We start from the raw sequence: 19,798 nt of genomic DNA, 5'->3' as shown, positions 1-19,798 counted from the left end.
GAGCATATGTCTATAGGACTTTTTTTCTTAGTTTTTTACTCCTCTACACGCTCCCGAAGTTTTGCCATTTAATTTGGAAACACCCTGTATATATATATATGTATATATAATTAAATTATTAAGTCTAACATCTAGAAGAGCAGGAAAGAAAATAGAAATTCATTCTCCTTCATTTAATTAAGAAAGACAGAATGAGCAAATACCTTTGAGCGGTAATGTATATGTATTGAATCACGTATTTTTTTTCGATTATGACTTTATTTTATTAAATACTGAGAATACTTCTAGAATTTATGAAAATTATATTATAAAAGCTGATATTATACAGAAGACTATAGAAAAATATGTTTTTATGAAATCATCAAAAATGGAATATCAACCAAACAAAACTATCCACTGACGACGTTTATTATTAGTTTACGAATTATACGCGGAGTCATACGTTTTCTTCTTGGCATTTGCTGATCCGCAGCATAAGAGTCGATCATTGCGGGTGATATCGCTTGCCATAAGGCATTCAAGTTCATTAAGTATCATTCAAGAACGACCCTATTATGCGTGCTCGGTACGTTCGTGCAATTTCTTTTTCGCGGTGTGCAATTCGACCGATTCATGCTTTATGTTGGGATTACATTCGTAACATTTCGTTATTTAGGCTCGATATTTTACGAATTTTGATTCTCGGAATAAAGTGCGATAGAAGAAATCAACGTTAGATGGGCGCATATCACTGTAATGAAAACATAAGCGCTAATCAAAAAGGATAAAAAAATTTAAGACAGGAAGCTCAAATGTCTGTACTTAATCTACATAATTTGTAATTCTTATAATTATGCTTAATGAGTCGCGGCGCGACTCATCAATTTAATGTGCTATTGTTTGCAGAAAACAAAAATAAGCGATATTTAAAAGTGCACACACAAATATATATATATATTAAAATAATTGTTTTCATTTATACTAGAGAAATTAAAGAAACAGTTATATTTAATTTACGGTTATCTTCAGCTAGTAATTCTATGTTACTTGCTGTGGGAATATGTAGGAATACATTTATCTGTGTTTCTGTTTTATATTATATCGATAATTCTAATAACTTTTCTACGAACAATATGATGATACTGGTTATAGATACGTAAGAAATAAATTTTAAGCAAAACTTAATTTTTAGTAAAAATTTTTACCAAGACTTTCAAAGTAACGAAGATTGATCTATAATTATTGTTCTTGATAGCAGCAAACTGTGTTAATTAATATATTACAATATAAGTATATAAATAAAGTAAGGTAATACCTATTTAATATTCAATACTTCTTTTCTTCTAACACTTTGTTTTATACAAAAATGAAATTTTCTTTTATACTCTATCAAGTCATATCCGTGGAAGAATTATCGTCGGAGCAGCTATGTAACTATCGGTACATTATTCAGTGAGTGCTGAAATACCAAACGCTGATCAATTAATTGCCATTATGAAAAATTGAAAGTTATTATATAAAATCAATATCAAATATTCATTAAACAAGTATTACATAAATAGATATAATCAACGCATTTTCATAAAATATTGGGAAGTTATATTTTCATAAAAAGATAAAATCAATGAATAATAAATGTAAACATTTTACACTTATTATTCATTGATTTTATCTTTTCTTCAAAATAAAAACAACTTCATTTGACATCAATGTTTATGCAATGCGTAATTTGGCTAAATTTGCAAAATATTACTAATTAATGATTACATAATAAATTACATGCTCCTTTCTTCCATTACTTGAAATATTTATTTCAATGATTTATTTGTTACTCCTTGTTCTTAATCTTTAAATACTAATATAGATTATATTGTCAAAAAATACATAATATGATGCAAAATGTATTTAAATTTAGTATCATTAAAAATTTATTCATTGTCATTTATTCATTGTGATTCATTAGCGTTGTTTAAGATGACAATTAATCCTGATTTTGATAAAAACTTCATTATAAAAGAGAAAATAAAATAAAGTATCTATCTATTTTAATCCTTTAAGGGGATCCTAAAGGCGTCCTGTTTTATCACAATTACGTTTTAAGAGATATCTCCGAATTGGCTTCATGGATTGCAAAATTTTTTGTACAGAATTAAAGAACGCATTAAAAGAAAGCCCGGAAACTACGATTTCACGAGAAAATCGAAAAAAAAATTGTAAAATTCACTTTTTCTGGTATATACATAAAACTGTCACTTGAGGTTAACATTTGCTTGATATAAAAGTTTTACAGCTTGTAGATTGAAAAGCATCTAGCGGGATTCAGCTTACTTGAACAAACACTACTGAGTTTGTAGAATTAAGATTCAAAGCGTAGAAAAAATATATCTCCTAAAACGAAATTACGTGCTTTGCAAGGATTTACTTTTTTCCTCTTTTACAGATTCAAAAATCCTTTTCCAGGATTAAAGTATACACATTAATACGTATCTGTGAGGTGGAATTTATTCCGAGAATGATAAAAAATTTCAAAATTGAAGAGTTTCAAGAAAAATTTTTTGTCGTTCTCGGCATAAACTCCATCTCACAGACACGTATTAATGCGTATACTTTAATCCTAAAAAAGGATTTTATATCTATAAAAGAGGAAAAAAGTAATTGTTATACAAAAATTATGATTAATCGGTAATACAGACGGCTTTAAGATCCCCTTAAGACTTTAATAGCGATTTCGGCTGGTAATATTGGTGTGCACTGGTGCATATTAAAATCGTTTTACTGTAAAATGTTGGACCTTTCAAATTTCTCTATTATTTCGTAGTACATCTTTCGCGACATTCGGAAATGACTTCGAAATTCTAAATAAACATTTTCTGTGCAATAAATCACATTATTATAGTTGATCTAACCTGTAAAACTGAACTGTTTTATTGAACGTACATTTTTCGCACAACCTCTTCAATGTGATTTTAACTTTTAACATTTGTTCTTTTTTTACGTTCAGGTATATTAATTCATCATCGCACTTGATGACGATGATGTTAACAATTTCATGAGCACATATAAATTATTCATCATAACGTGAATAAGATGCTTTTCATGCTGACGTTCATTTTCAGCGTCAAAATAGAATATATGATCAAAATTGACGCTAGACAATGAAAATGCATGAAAAGTATGTAATGCTATATACATGTGTAGAGACGCTAGTGTCAAAATTGATATCACGTGATCACACTCATGCTGTTTTTCAGCGTCTCATGAAATGACACTTGTACCGACAACTACACCAACTGGCCCCAACAAAGTTGGGGCCATTTTGTGTACACTTGTGCGGTGTATTGAGCCCAGACGAACATGCGACACTGATGAAAGATTGCATCATTCGACCAGCCGAACACACCAGTTGCACCAATACCTGAAATATGCAGTTGGTGCGTCCCAGCCGAAATCAGTCAATCTATGAATACAAAAACGAATGCAAATTATGAAATACATGTTTTATTAATAGTACAATAAAATGTATTGGAGATTATTTAACTTGTTTTTAATATATTTTTACGGCAATTGTGTATGACAGTTATATGTGCACTAATGCATCCCAGCTGAAATCACTATTCATTGTACATACAACGGTCTTTATATGCAGTGCACATCAGTGCATCCCAGTCGAAATCTGTATAAGATTATATAATTAAAATTGTGTGTATAGTGCGCACTTCAGCACTATTATCTTTCTATTTAACGCTATTGTCATTCTATTCTTTTACGTCTGAACATAGGGACTCTAACTGAACAGCGCTGACAGCTCTCTCTATTATCTTTAATTAATGTAACAACATACAATCGCACCAAATAACAAACTTCGTGGAGAACGAGTTCACTCTTGTAACATAAAAATATTCGAAATGTTCATGTTAGAATTTAATGATTAGAATTTAAAGAATAAACTAATAAATATTAGAGATAGCACGTGTACATCATTTATTTAAAAAATGGATATTAAAAATATCAAAGAAAAAAGTACTCAGCCTTCCAGAAAGAATTATTATTCAGATATTATGTTAGGTAAGATTTCATTAATAATCTGTCAATTATTATATTTAATTAAGATCAAAGCGTGCTTGATCACAAAGCATACTAATTATATTAAATAATTCATACAGGTACAAAGCCAGTTGGTCTACCTTCTGCTTCAAAAAGAACCAACCTCGCATCGCAAATTCTCACGGAACAATACAGTCCGATTGTAAAAGGTCTTAAAGTACAAAGAACGCAAACTTTTCTTGGCGCTGCTGAGCGATGGATGACTTTCCCTGAAGATAAATCTATCGTACGCAAGTATTATTTTAATACATAATCATGTAAAAGCAATTGCTTGATTTGATTGGAAGATTTGTTTCGTTATCAATAATATTTCTTATATTATTAAATTATCATGTTATGGAATTATTAACCTCTTAGTACGATATGAATGGATTTATTAATTTTAAATTGACTATGTTTTAAAGGAAGAAATGCACACACAAAGTTAGAAATATTTTTCAATCTATGAAAGATCTATAGTTGTATTTCTATTCTTAACATTTCCTCATAATATTTTATATCTATCTTTGTATCTAATTTAATGAATGTATATAAATTCTTGGAACAAAATTTAGCTTTCAATGAAATGTATATTTGAAAATTCCCGAAATTTTTGTTTCTTTATAAACGAAGGCATTTCCGGCGGAAACCTTTTTACCAAAAGTGCAAATGGCATATACTGACGATCCAAAGATTCCACCGCGCAATATCGAAATGGAAAGAAGACGAAAAATATATAAAAATCTTAAGATTGAAGATGCTTTGAAAGCAGAGGGTATCAAACCATGTGACATGTTACCTTTTGAAAAAATTTGTCTATTACTTTCCGACGAAGAGAAATACGGTTTATACTCTAAGACAAGTTACTTACCATTGGAATTGTTTGACGACGAAGAATATGATTGTAGGTGAGAAATTCATTGTTCTACAATAACTTTGCTTGTCAAATTTGCCATTTTAAGTATTTAAATATTACTTGTCAATTATATCTCATTTCTAATTTCTAGAGGAAGATTGTTAATGTAATTGTCATACCATTTTGTTTTTAACTTAAAATAGCATTCTTCTGTTTTCTATATTATAATTATTTAATTATCGTAATGCAAAATAATTTATAAAAGGCTTTTCTAAGTAAAAAGTAATTCATATAATAATAAAAGAGATTTTTTCGTTCATAGTTAACATTATACAATAACAATATACGATAATATTATAGAACGATGTGAAATACATTATAGTAGCTTTAGAAAATAGCACAAGAGAAGCTTGTAGTATAAACGTAATTTCACGTATTTGATACTTACGTATGATAATAAATTCGAAGTAGTTTTATACTAGAGAACAAAATTTAATATATTGTAGCAAATATTAAAGTAAGTGACAACTCGAGTACCATGTCAAGTGGAGCTTTTGCTTTACAGAAGCACCATCAAAACTTTGTATAGCAGAGATAATTTATACTTATCAAAATTTAAATTAAAATTTAATGTAAAAGTAAAAGATTTGAATTTATGTGTTTAAAATTTAAATAAATTCAAACGTACTTAAAATAAATAATATCTGTTTGTTTTACAATTTTCTTTACAAATTAAAATATTTCTTTCTATAAGCGGTATATATTTTACAATCAATTTATGCATTTCTTAAAAAATATCTTTTGGTAATATAATATAATATACGTAATGTTTTTCCGCAATTTTAACATATAATTTTCTTTTATTTTGCAATTTGACAGAACGACAGAGGAATGGATAAATCTGGGCATTATTAATGGTATACGTTATCCGTTACCAGCCACAGTGTTTGTCGAAAGGATTATAGATAAGAAATGGATATTTGATCGCTATAACATACTCAATAATTTGTTCGGTTGGTTTCATGCCGCCGTTACGGATTACAATAACGAACAGAAATTGTGGACTGTCCTCACTCTAGACGGTCTTAAGCGAAAATTCCTTCTGCCTAGAATATATATTCAATTTTTTGGAGAAGATCCTAGAAAATTTGCCAAGAGAGTGGCTGCTGCTATTAAACAAAGACAAATTGCAGAGACTAGTATCAGGTTAATTCATTAAGTTAAAATATTTCGTATTTTAATATTTTTGTATTATCTCTTATTTATAATAATAATTTAAAAAGACACAAATATGAGGTACGTTGTTGAACTAAAAAGAAATTTTAATAAGATTGGTGTTAGTTTCTTATATTTCAATATTTCATAAAAGTATTAGTTCAGTATGGTAACGCTATGTATTGTTATATAACTTTTAAAATATCTATTTCACGTAACGAAAATAGAATATGAATTTATCAACACATTCAAAGTTTACATTTTCTTAAAAGCAACCTGAAAAAAAAATTTAGGATATCATGCACAAAAATAGATGATAAATACCGGATTTCTTATATTCTTTAATAATTTTAACAAAAAGGATTTGTGTGATTTAAATGTTTTTTTGCAATAATTAAATTATTATATAATTATATGTAGGTATCATTTTTATTTGGATTGCATGCTAGTAGAAGGTATGCCAACACTGGATGGAAAACAACAGGAAGTTGTAGTTCTGTCAACCACGCGAAAAAGTTTCGTGAAATCTGAATCCAAACATCTTTCCAACGTAGGTATTTTTTATTTATTTTCTTCAGTTACTAATTTTTTATATATTTAGTTGATAGACGAAGTTGTTTTGGAATATCGTCGCGTCATGTGCGATCTTATGTGGAGATCTCTTATACGAGAACAGCCAGAAATGTTTAATTTCATTTCACGGAATGAAATTAATGACATTCACGAACTTAAAATACCAGAAATGGGAAAGTTATGCACTGAAATGGAAGATTTTACGGTATTTACAAAGAATTACATGTAGTACTTGCGTTTGATCCTTTATGAAAAAATGCTATTGGACTCGCGATATAACGGTTGGAAATAATTGAAAAGCCATTGAATCGAATATTGTATACTATTCGTTTCAATAGTTTTTTCACTAATCCGTTAATATTTTTTCACAAGGGACATGCATTTTACTCAAAAAATATGATTACGATTTATTGCAGAAAACAAAAAATTTTTTCTGCTGGACAGTTTTGTACGTTTTGCCGGAAATATATGAAGCTATGAGTTGTGTAATCGTCGAATGCAGGAACATATTAAATATGAATCTCTTTGTCTCAAATTACGGAAAGTCTATGTATCTATTAGAATTCGAGTCGCAGCAGCAACAAGAGACTGGCACAGTGATAAAATATCTGAAAGAAATGTGGTTGGAAAGGATTATTCAGTCGGTTAGACTATGTTTAAGAGATATCGGTAAAGAATGGTTTGATCTTGAGCAAAAGAACCATGATGAATACAATATGATGAAATTGAAACGATTTATAACTCTTATTGCATATCGAATGCAGGTACTTTAAAGTATTTGATTGCACTTAATACGATCGTTTTACTTTTAATGTGTATAATAAAATATATATGTGTTTGAATTGTATGTTTATTTAAAGTTATAATATCGGAGTATTAATATAGAAGCACATTAATACAAAAATATTAATATAGAAATTTAATTACGCAATTAGTTTATAATCAATTAAATAAAAACATAGATTTTTTAAATAGAGATTAAGAAATTGTCTAAAAGAAAAACATTTATTATAAGACATTTATTAGAAAATAGAGAAACCAATTAAAGTTTGTATTGGAAATTATAAACAGGATTATAATTAAGTAAACATAAATTTAAATAAATATTGATATACAAATATTGATATACGATAATTGTTTAGTTGACAAATTATATCGAATATGATGTATGTCTATGATTTATCTGCAATTTACCGAACATAATCTCTTATAATCCATAAAGATTCATTTTCTACATACAATTTGACATTGATCATATTAGTTTATCTATTACTACAGGATGCGCTTCGAAATCTCGTAAAGAAATCGATAACCTTATACTTAGAAATATTGGAAACTCCAGCTCTTTGTACATTAAATGTGGATGAAAATTTTGTGTGGGGTGATAATCTGATAAACACACACTTTAAATCTCCAGTGAATCCTATCTTTATTATTGATATCGCTATGAATGACAAAACTGTCTATTATTTAACGGATCTTGAATCATTTGAGGTATGGATAAACATACGGTTTATTTTCTTACGTTTATTTATAAATTATCTAACTAAATCACTCATTTATAGATTATTTATCAAAGAATGTTCAAAATGTAACGTACACATTCAAATTATATTTATTATTAATATATATTATATATATATATATTTTATATTAATCTATTAGGTTAATTGACTTTACTATAAATTGTGCGTTTAATTGTAAGCATTAAAATGTTTAATAAATTAGTTTATTCCAGGAAATTATTATAGCTATATTAGATAATTCTTTGAAGCAGTGCCAACAAATTAGACAAGTTCATCCTTTCTTATTACCCTTCTTGAAATTTTCCAAAGATCTATATCTCAGCTCAGTCGACTTACTGGAGGAACAGGTTTGTGAAGTTCGAGAACGCCTAAGGACCGCTTATCAGAAGTCTACAATACCCTTAAAGGCATATGTAAAAGAATATCAGCAATATTTAGAATTTTACAAACTGGATGTCGAAAAATACGTAGAGTGAGTTCAGATCGCTTCAGGCGATATCAGATAACTACTTAATTGGATTTTTGAATTAGAAGGCAACGCGATTAATTAACAAAGTCGAAAAATATCAATTATCTTTTTAATCATCACTTTTCTAGGAATTTCAAAAAAGCGGACCACACTATCGTGGAAATTAGAAATGAAGTATCGTTCCACTTTAAGATGAAATCGATTCTCGAGCTCGCACTTCCAAAGGATATTGCCATAGGACCTTTCTGCGTGAATGTTCGTCCTCTCAGGGATTTTCTCATACAGAAACGACAGAGCTGTTGTACGCAGTTACTTATTATGTTTACCGAGAGCTTAAGAACGAAGATCGATGTCGTTCTGTCTGATTACGTGCAGATTAAAACAAGGCTAAGAACAACACCACGCAATATTGAACATTTGTTCGAAGAGCAGGATTGGATAGAAACTGTACCTCTGAGAGTGAAAAAACTGGACGAAATCGTACAAAAATTGAAATTTCAATACGACATTCTTGATCACTTCTGGTGGAATCTATCCGATGAAGACTTTGATACCAAATGGCAAGCTATCGGTTTTCCGCGACAAGTGCAGCTATATGTAAGATTTATTTTGTGTAAAGACATATTAATATACAGGGTCTCAATGACTATTACTACCTTAAGTATCTTTATATCTATCAAGTTTAGAAGAAAATCTGTTCAACCAAATTGCGGTATAAAGAGGACTATCATATAAAAATAACTTTTATCCAGATTCGGTTCAAAGATTTCAAGATTAACTTTGTTTTTCTTTTAATGAAATTATGATTTTTTTAAATATAATGTGATTTCTTCTTTAAATTATTCTGCATATAAAAGTGTTAAGCCTATTCTACAAGATGCTTTTTGTTTCCTGTTCCTTGCCTTTTGCTATTTTTTAAGCTTATTCTACAATGTGCTCTTTGTTTCCTGTTTTTTGCTTTTTACCTCTTGCTTTTTCCTCCTTTGCAACCGTTTTATCGATAATTGTATTTCTTGTTACGTGTTTCCTGTTTCTTCCGAAGTTCGTTAACTTTTATCTCGGGCGTCATAAAACAAAAAACCAGATAAGAAATAAAAAGACAAGATGTAAAAAATAGCAAAAAGCAAAAAAACAGAAAACAAAAAGCACAATGTAGAATAGGCTTTACATCTTGTCTTTTTGCTTCTTCGAAAGAAACAGGAAACAGTAGCAAGAAATACAATTGTTAAAAGGGAAGAAAAAAGAGGTAAAAATCAAGAAATAGAAAACAAAGAGCATACTTGAAGAATAGGCTTTAAAGTAGAGATACCTAAAAATAATTTACGAAATATTTTATATTTTATTCTGGCACATATTAGCATAAAGTATTAAATATTTAGTAAGCTATCAATTTTTGAATAATAGTATCTTAATACTTTTATGAATAAAATAATAAAATGAATATACAAGAATTTTTTCAGATTTTTATAGTCCAATAATAAAAAGATCTACTGTTGACCTCAACAACCCAGATTGCAGATTATGATTGAAAATTTCATATTGCCGGTGGAATGTTAATAATAAGAAAAGATATTTGAAACTCTATGATAAATTGAAATTCTAATAAATGTTTATACTATATTTTATAATAAATATTTAATAAATGTAAATAATTAACTTATTTTACAATTATATAATAATTAAAAAGTCATTCTATTATATCTATATATTTTTAAAAAGATAGTAATATATTATCTTAATTAAATTATTACATTTATCACTTTTTAATATTTTGTCATTTTTTCGCATATTATGTACAGATGGAAGAAGCAAAGAATCGCTTTGCCAGTGAATATGAAAAATTTCATAAAGTACAAGTACAAGAAGAAATTCTTTTATCAGAGAGGATTGACACACTCATGGGAAACGTTGTAAATGTGACATTACAGACAGATATCAACAAAATACATGAAATTGCTGTAGAAGTAAAAAGGATTTTAAAAATAATGAAAGACTGTCAAGAATTTGGTTTATTGTTGAATGAACGGCAAAAATTATTCGACATGGATATTGTGCCGTACGAGCAATTAAATACATTAATAAAGGAATTCGAACCATACCAAAACTTATGGATTGCTGCATCCGGTAACTAATGTTGTATAAAAATAAAAAAGTTTTAATTATTAAAATTATAGCAATTTTAATAATTTAATATATCAAGTTAAATAAAATTTTTATATACCGTCAAACGCAGATTGGTTAAAATGGCAGGAAATATGGATGGAAAATCCTCTGGTAAGTTTCGATGCGAATCAAATAGAAAATATGACTGCCGATATACACAAAGCGATATCGCATTGCGTAAAAATATTTAAAGAAAATCCAAGTAGGTTGATATGTTGCTCAAAATTTATTGAATTTTAAATGTGTTATATGGAAGTCGCAAATAACCTTAAATACGACATAAAAAAAGAAATTATCAGTTTCTTTTTCATGGATTATAGAGATGATTGCTATAGCGGTCACTATAAAGGATCAAATTGAAGCCTTTAAACCCTACATCGGCGTGATACAAGCTTTGCGATGTCCAGGAATAAAAAATCGGCACTTTGAAGAACTTAATAAAAAAACTGGTATACAAATGGCACTCACGCCAACTTTATCTTTTAAGACTTTACTTGTTCTTAATATAATGAAACACAAAGAAACTGTGAAGACCGTCGCAGACACGGCAGCAAAAGAATTCTTAATAGAAAGTACGCTAGATAAAATGATGACCGACTGGAAAACAATTACAATGGATATTCTTCCTTATAAAGATACAGGTGCGCAAAACATTTCATAAACATTTAAATTTACTTCAAAACAACGTACATTAAATATTACGTTTTAAGTCTTGTATCTTTTTAAGATTGTATCTTTTATAAATTAGAAATATGATTTTAATGCAATAAATTATAAAAAAGTATATTTTAGAAATTAAAAATTTAACATCAATACTTTCGTCATTTGGTATTTTAATAAAAATGGAATTAATTAAATTAAAAAATAGATATCAAAATATTTTATATTAGAATATTTTCTTTACATATAAAGTGTGTTAAAATTAACATGTATTGTATATAAACATAATTTGATACATTAGACTCTTTGTAATATAAATAATATATTAATTTTTGTTTGTAACATATCGTAATAGTATCTTGATCTTTTTGTATAGATAAATATATCATGAAGATTTCCGATGAGATAATTACTTTCTTGGACGATGATTTACTTAAAACTCAGCATCTTAGTTTTAGTCCTTTTAAAGCTGTTTTTGAGAGCCAAATCGATGAATGGGAAGCTAAATTGAGATTAGTTCAGGAAGTGATCGCTCTGTGGGTGGAAGTACAAAAGTAACACTCATATCTCGATTTCTGTTTGTTATTACATTAGGATATATTCCTATTGATTTTGTATACACAGGCAATGGATGTATTTAGAACCAATATTTGCAACTGAAGATATTAATCGGCTGTTGCCTGCAGAATCGCGTAAATTTAATACGATGGAGCGCAACTTGGAGCGAATTATGGGAAATGCTCGTGATTGCCCATATGTATGTAATACAAATTTATTTTCATATTTTACGCTCATTTACCATTTCGTTAACGTGTTAGAGTATTGATAATTCTAAATAAAATATCAATTTATCTTATATCCAAAAAGTATGTATTGAGCCAGTATAATATTCAATTAGTTTTTCTATTATATTGTCAATTTTAATTTAATAAGTGCATAGCGCACGCACGTGTAATTAAATTTCTTTAAAATTTTTTAAATTTGTTTACCGATGCAAATATATTTCTAAAATATAACATTATTTTTTTTGAAACATGAAAAATGAACAAATACTATTAAAGGGGGACGCTCAAACATGGAGTCGCGTAAATCGGAAGCGTTGGGAAACCTGGGGCGACTTCACCGCCAGTTTTAAAGCCGCGTTTCTCCCCCATGCCGACGAGTTCCAACTAATGGAGGATATCCACGCGCGGAAGCAAAAACCAGGGGAGACGTTTTTCAAATACTCCACCTCCCTTATCACGCTGTTAATCCGCGCCGACATCACCGCCGACCATCGTCAACTAGAGTACCTTTACAGAAACATGCACTTTTTTTACCAATGGCGCATACGACGGGCGGACGTGCGCTCCGTAGCAGAGTTAGGTCGGGAAATATTTCACATATTGTTTGTTTTATTCGCAATTATTTATTTTTCGAAAATGATGTTATACTTTAAAAATATACTTACATTGGCTAATAATTTAGCTGCTCTCTAATGAAATACGATATTTGTCGTTCAGAATGTTTTATTATGTAAAACTTGAGAATATTTTTTAGAGAAAGAAAAAGGGAGAGAGAGAGAGAGAGAGAGAGAGAGAGAGAGAGAGAGAAAACAGATATTTTATAATAGATGTATAGATAATAAATATACATATAGTATAATATACATAAACATAGATAATAAATATTTAAATGAAAATTTTCTTAGAAACTTTATTGTACATAATGCAGGTAATTATAACATGTGCGGATAAAATCTTGTTATCAACTTTGAAAGAATGTCTCCTGATCCTAGAAACTATTAAGAAAGATTTGTCTGATTATCTGGAGACTAAACGAATGATTTTTCCGCGCTTCTTCTTCCTAAGCAACGATGAACTTTTGGAAATAATCGTTCAGTCCAAGCACATCCAAGCGATCCAACCATATTTAAAGAAGTGTTTCGAAAACATGAAGGAATTGAGATTTGAGAATCCAGATCTTAGGATAACGAGAATGTATTCTGCTGAATACGAGGAGGTTGTGCTACGACCGACGATTTATCCCGAGGGAAATGTAGAGGATTGGTTAGGACAAGTTGAGGATGCGATGCGCAATACCCTACGAGAGATTATCGGCGAGGCTCTCGAAATAATAGAAATGACACCTCGAAAGGAATGGGTGTACATGTGGCCGGGTCAAGTAGTTCTTTGCGGAGGTCAAATACATTGGACTGCCCACGTGGAGGAAAGTATCACAAACAACACTCTACCCGACTATTACAATTACATGTTGCTACATGTATGTATTATGCTAACATTACATTATGTTATAAGATAAACAATGCTTGCATGTTATTACAGCGAATCACTAATATTTTCCAAATTGAATAAATATTTGGTAGCGTTATATTTCGCTTCCACTTTAAAATCTCAAGAACATTAAAATGTATTTGCACTTCAAAATCGATTGTGTTAAAGAGTGTACCTTTTCCTTGTTTTTTCTTTTTTGTTTACATTTCTTTATACTTATATTATTTTATTTAAAGGTCATTAAGTAAATGCATCTCTCAACAACCTCTCTAGTATAGTGACATTCCCTTATGCGATAAAAAATTCAACAATTACTCAAAGTAAAGGGTCAACTCGATTCTTTGAAACTTTATACTGTGCATAACATTAATGAGCATAATTTTAATGAGCGTTAAATCGAAAACTTCTTTTCTTGAGAAAATAAAGAGATAGCTGTGTACATATGTACATTTATTGTACATTAAAGATAGTTGAATTATTGTTTTTTCTCATTTTCTAATAAATAAAGAGTCACTGGCGCTTAGTCAGTATACGCTTGAGTAATATTTTATAGCTCGAAGAATTGCAAAAGTTAATACGCGGTCCGCAAACTGAAGTACAAAGATTAATGCTGGAGGCTGTAATGACAATTGAAATTCATGCCAAGGATGTTTTGTATAAATTGATTCAAGAGAGATTAATCAATATCAATGAATTCGAGTGGATCTCTCAATTACGATATTATTGGATCGATAACAAGGATTTGAAGATTCGCGCAATAAACGCTGAATTTCCATATGAGTAGGTTTATTATATATATAATAAATGTTATTCAAAACTAATCGAGAAAAGAGATACAAACTGTTAATAAATTTGAAAACCGATTTTGACAAAAAGAAGTTAAACGTAATTAGAAATTTTCGTGGAATAATAGTTTCTAAGAGAGATAATTTATAAGTTTAAATACATTAACTTTCTTACTGAATTTTTATAGAAGTATTATAATAATGCGTAATGTATTGAATTATTGCACTGAAACAAGTACGTAGTTAACGAAATAGCAAAGTTTTTAAGTAAATTAAAATTACGCTTGTCCAAAATTGTTTACTTCTTCTATATTAGACAAGGAAATCTGTTCTAGCTTTACCGACAGCTCGTTGCCTCTACGAATCTGTGTGATGACACTCTAATTACATTTCTAAATTCAATTTGGGGAACAGGTACCACTTCAGAGTACCTCTTTAGTGCTTATTTTGAATATAAAAGGAGTATTACTAGAAGAGCTCGGAAAGCTCTCACATTAATTTCCTAGAATATAGCATCTAAATAAGAAGTTCCTTCTTGAAGCCATATTACCAACTTTGAATATTATCCATACAAAATATGTATTCTTAAACATTTTCCTCTCTTAGTTTTTACATTATTTTTCTCGTTGTAGTTTTTATCATCTGAGAAAATGAGAGAGCATTACTGAAGTTAAAATCCTCCTCGAGGAGTACTGTAAACACAAACTTTTTAAACTCTGATAAACATGATTATAAAAAAATAGCGGCCATTAAAAAATGTAATTTTTTCAGAATTTCAGTTTAATAGAATTTTTACTAATTGTTTGATAATTATTTCCAACATTTACATAACTGAGACATAATTATTCTTTACCTTTTTTCCTTTAAATGAAAAAATAATGCATCAAATTACCTTTATTGTGAGCGGAGTTATGAACTGCCAAAGTTGCGTGGTGCGAATTTGTACCTGTATGCTAGGTAAAGGTAACAAAGCATGTGCGCTAATGAAGTGTTAATTTATAATTTTATTTGAAATTGATTTTCTAGTTAAATAATATCTTTATATCACTTACTTTACTTGTTGACTCTTTGTAATTTGGTTTCAATGGAAATCTATCTTTAACAAATTCTACATTATTAAAGTTATTATAATTTCTATGTTCTTTGTAGATACGAATATTTAGGTAATAATGGAAGATTGGTGATTACACCATTGACCGAGCGCTGCTACCTCACTCTTATCAGTGCATTGCATTTGAAATTCGGTGGTGCGTTAACTGGCCCGGCAGGCACCGGTAAAACGGAAACTACAAAGGATCTCGCAAAAGTATTCGCAATTCAGTGCGTGGTTTTCAATTGTTCTGATCAACTGAACTTTCAATCTATGGGCAAGTTTTTTAAAGGACTCGCCAGGTAATTTATAAGTATTATCATATATACTTATAACATATCATTAGCACTTTATAAGTTACGTTAACACCATGAATGAATTAATGTTAATAGTAATCACTTAATTAAATTCAATATTTTGTAATATTACACAGCACCGGTGCATGGGCGTGTTTCGATGAATTCAATCGAATCAATATCGAAGTTTTATCCGTTGTAGCGCATCAAATCATGACCATTCAAAAAGCACAGCAAATACGAGCAAACAAGTAAGTAAATAAAATGTAAAATGATTTAACCCAATTTAGGAATTATATAATAGAACAGATTTAACAATGACTTCTTTCAGGAAAGTATTAAATTGTCATGTAATTTTAGAGACGTTTCCTAGGTAGCATGTGTTGGTTCATTATGTACGTTATATAATAATTATTATATGTTTTTTAACATATCTAATGTTTTATAACCTTATAGAAGTATGCTATTTATGTGGCCATTAGGATTTGAACAATTTAAATGTTATTTAATTATAAATCGTTTGACATGAAAGCAAGACAAATAATTTATTTATAACTTTAAAATTTTTCTTATAAAGGTAAATTCTTAAACTTATTAAAATTTATATTTTTTTGTTTTTGTTCTGTTATATTTTATTATATAAGTGTATATATGTACATATGTACACATTAAAAAATATGTTGTTTAATTTAACAAGTTGTCATATGTATGAAATTTAATTAATTTTCTATAAATTATAAATTGAATAATTTATAATATATAGAACGTTTAATAAGCCAAAAATAACTAAATTTATATTATAATATATTAATGGTTTAAATCTTATTATTCCACTTCTCGATCCTGTCATTCAATACAATTAATTAAATAGTTTCTTGCATACATCACATTTTACAGTTTATAATGATATTTATTTATATATATTACATTATTTTTATATTAGATAATTCAGTAGTAATATGCAAAATATTTATATGTTTCGCGGATTATGTCTCTTTCTTTATGTTTAGATTTATTATTAGATTTATTATTAGAATACCAACGTTTCGTAAATTGCAATGTTAACGAAACATTGGCATTCTAATAATGAATCTGAACATGGAGAGATAACCCTCGAAACGCATATACATATGTATTCTGTTTAATGAGAGATTTACCACCTTTCGCTAGTAGGAGGCGGCATAACGGGCAAACTGGGAATGTCGAAATTATTTCATCCACTCAATTTTCTAAGCTCAGGCCCAAGCATGCCATATTTACGTATATGATACAGGATATTATACATCTCCTCTTTCGCCGCTGTGCCGTCTCCTATGCGCGAAAGATGGTAGGTCTTTCGTTAAATAGAAAGTATGATTGTACAGAAAGTATCCGTGATAAATCTTCAAAAGTATACGCGTAATATTTCTATGCAATAAAAATAATAATAATTAATATATGTTAAATAATGTTAATAACGGAATTAAATTTAAAGATAATTATTAATTTTTAAAAATATAGTGTGTTACACACACATACACACACACATACATCGTTTACATATTTATATATTCTACTATAATTTCTTTAATTAATTCCACATACAAAAAAACAATGTTTAAAAAAGAGCATATTTTGCTCATTAATGGAAACATAAAAAACATAGTGAATCTTATAGATTTTGATCTGTTGAACATGATGGTGTTATTGCGTTTTTTAAAATATTGTTCTTTGTGTGAATGCGCAGATTTCTTTTCGAAGAAATCGAACTTACATTGAAGCAATCTTGCGCTGTATTCGTCACTATGAATCCTGGTTATGCTGGTCGAACGGAATTACCTGACAACTTGAAAGCACTTTTCCGGCCGGTCGCTATGATGGTGCCAAATTATGCTCTTATCGCTGAAATATCTTTATTCTCGTACGGCTTCGTGGATGCTGCAAATCTTGCTAGAAAAATCAGTACGACTTTTAAGCTGAGCTCAGAACAACTAAGCACACAAGTATTCTGATTTTTATTCACTATTTTCTTTTTTGCTCTTTTTCAGAAAAGAATAATATAATATACGTTTTAATAATATAAGTATTACTACGCATTTGAGGCTTCCACGGTTATCTTTTTTGATTATATTAGAAGATTTGCGGGTTATCACCATGGGTTTGCGGGGCATCGACCATGAAAGAAAACACGGTGATAACCCGCAAACCCTCTAATATAATCAAATAAGCATTACTATATATGTATATTTCATAGAATTGTGCAAAACATACATAAAAAAGTTACATAACAAAGTACATTATAACTATTTCATTATGATGATAGATTGTCATATATAATTAATAACTTACCAAAAATTAAATGTTAAAGTAATTAGTTTATATCACAAAGAAAATTCTTCTATCATTTAAGATCTTTTAAATATATAGCTATTTACCAATTAGTTAAGCTTTAGAATTAATTAATGCTGTGATTTTAATTAACTGTATCTAAAATATAACATGTGATAGGAGCATTACGACTTTGGTATGTATGCGGTGAAGACTGTTATTGCGGCTGCTGGCAATTTGAAAAGAGAGCAGAAAGATCTTGAAGAAGACCAAATTTGTTTACGTGCCTTGAAAAATGTTAATGTGTCCAAATTTTTGAAGGACGACTTGAAATTATTTAACGGTAAGTTATATGTATAGAGACATGTACTATTACATTTTATTAAATTTGTCTTTTAGGTAATATATTCATAGGTGTAGTCAAGCCCTGGCGGGGCCTGGCGGCGCCAGGGTATTTTTTTCCAAGATACCATAATTATTTAAAACTAGTTTTTTATGTTTGTGTAATAAGACGGTAAGAAGAAAAAGAAATATTTACTGAAACCTGAATTTCGATATGACAACATGGCGTAGTTTAACCAAAGAGTTCAATCATACAGGGTGTCTCAGAAATGATGTACGAGCCATATTGGGAGCATGGAAGGAGTCAAGAGGAACAAAAAAGTCTTATATTGAGATATTCGCTGTAGTTTCGTATAAAAAAATAAAAGCAACCAGGACGACTTTTAACGTTTAAACCAATGTGCGGTGACTCTGCGTAGTGATTCAGTCTCGCCGAGACGAGACGAAACTGGCTCAAATCTCGTCTCAGTCTCGATTTGGTCTCGAAATTTTCAGTCTTATCTCGGTATCGGCTTGGTCTCGACAATGACAATCTCGTCTCGGTCTCCATCTCGAATCGAGACTCTCGGTTTCGATAATCATAATAAGTGTTTTTTCAATTTCTTCTATGATCTATGCGATTAAACTTTTAAACTTAAATTATTCACTATTTTATGAATTAATTAAATTTGTAAACTATTTTATTAATTTGTGTACTAGTAATTTAAATTTTTTAAAGAATAAATGAATATATCTGGTTTAAAGGATATTTTTTTAATGATTTAATTATTTTCTAAAGCATCATTAGTTATTAGAAAACATAGGAATAGGTTAAACGAAACATCGGTACATATAATTTTATGTATATATAAATTCTTGGCTGAGTTGTAGTCTCAAAGATAAATTTCAGAACATTAATGTATTGTAATAATAACTAATAATGCTTTATAAGTAATTTTTGTTAAAGATTTTAGTTCTTAATTTTTTGTATCAAAAATGTCAGTACAGTTTAAGACTTATTAAATATAACAATACCTATTATATATAAAAAGTTTATTTATAATATAAGTATCTACATATATAAAAAATTTAAGACTAAATACAGGGTGTATCTGAAATACACTAATCATACAGTGCTATTCCTAATAAAAAACTGAGTCGAAAAGTCCTCTACCATTTTGCAATTTTCGCAATAATTAACA

At 29.1% G+C, this 19,798-nt stretch overlaps 1 protein-coding gene across 1 annotated transcript in view; it reads left to right on the top strand.

The window, feature by feature from the left end:
- Positions 1-4,007: 4,007 nt before the first annotated feature.
- The window catches only part of LOC108723499 (dynein heavy chain 1, axonemal), a 107,340-nt gene continuing 91,549 nt past the window's right edge, over positions 4,008-19,798 (top strand). The window contains exons 1-21 of the mRNA XM_018449319.1: positions 4,008-4,044; positions 4,143-4,309; positions 4,696-4,970; positions 5,798-6,124; positions 6,554-6,683; positions 6,735-6,911; positions 7,123-7,470; positions 7,985-8,200; positions 8,445-8,704; positions 8,830-9,298; positions 10,501-10,825; positions 10,935-11,066; positions 11,185-11,505; positions 11,901-12,078; positions 12,149-12,281; positions 13,238-13,786; positions 14,351-14,577; positions 15,732-15,974; positions 16,106-16,219; positions 17,695-17,950; positions 18,456-18,618. Coding sequence (XP_018304821.1) covers positions 4,038-4,044; positions 4,143-4,309; positions 4,696-4,970; positions 5,798-6,124; positions 6,554-6,683; positions 6,735-6,911; positions 7,123-7,470; positions 7,985-8,200; positions 8,445-8,704; positions 8,830-9,298; positions 10,501-10,825; positions 10,935-11,066; positions 11,185-11,505; positions 11,901-12,078; positions 12,149-12,281; positions 13,238-13,786; positions 14,351-14,577; positions 15,732-15,974; positions 16,106-16,219; positions 17,695-17,950; positions 18,456-18,618 — 5,017 coding nt within the window. The 5' untranslated portion in view covers positions 4,008-4,037. The remainder of the gene's footprint in view (positions 4,045-4,142; positions 4,310-4,695; positions 4,971-5,797; positions 6,125-6,553; positions 6,684-6,734; positions 6,912-7,122; positions 7,471-7,984; positions 8,201-8,444; positions 8,705-8,829; positions 9,299-10,500; positions 10,826-10,934; positions 11,067-11,184; positions 11,506-11,900; positions 12,079-12,148; positions 12,282-13,237; positions 13,787-14,350; positions 14,578-15,731; positions 15,975-16,105; positions 16,220-17,694; positions 17,951-18,455; positions 18,619-19,798) is intronic.

Source organism: Mycetomoellerius zeteki, unplaced genomic scaffold (assembly GCF_001594055.1).
Source record: "Mycetomoellerius zeteki isolate Tzet28-1 unplaced genomic scaffold, Tzet1.0 scaffold106, whole genome shotgun sequence".
Classification (NCBI taxonomy): Eukaryota; Metazoa; Arthropoda; class Insecta; order Hymenoptera; family Formicidae; genus Mycetomoellerius; species Mycetomoellerius zeteki.
This window is presented reverse-complemented; position numbering and strand designations above follow the sequence as displayed.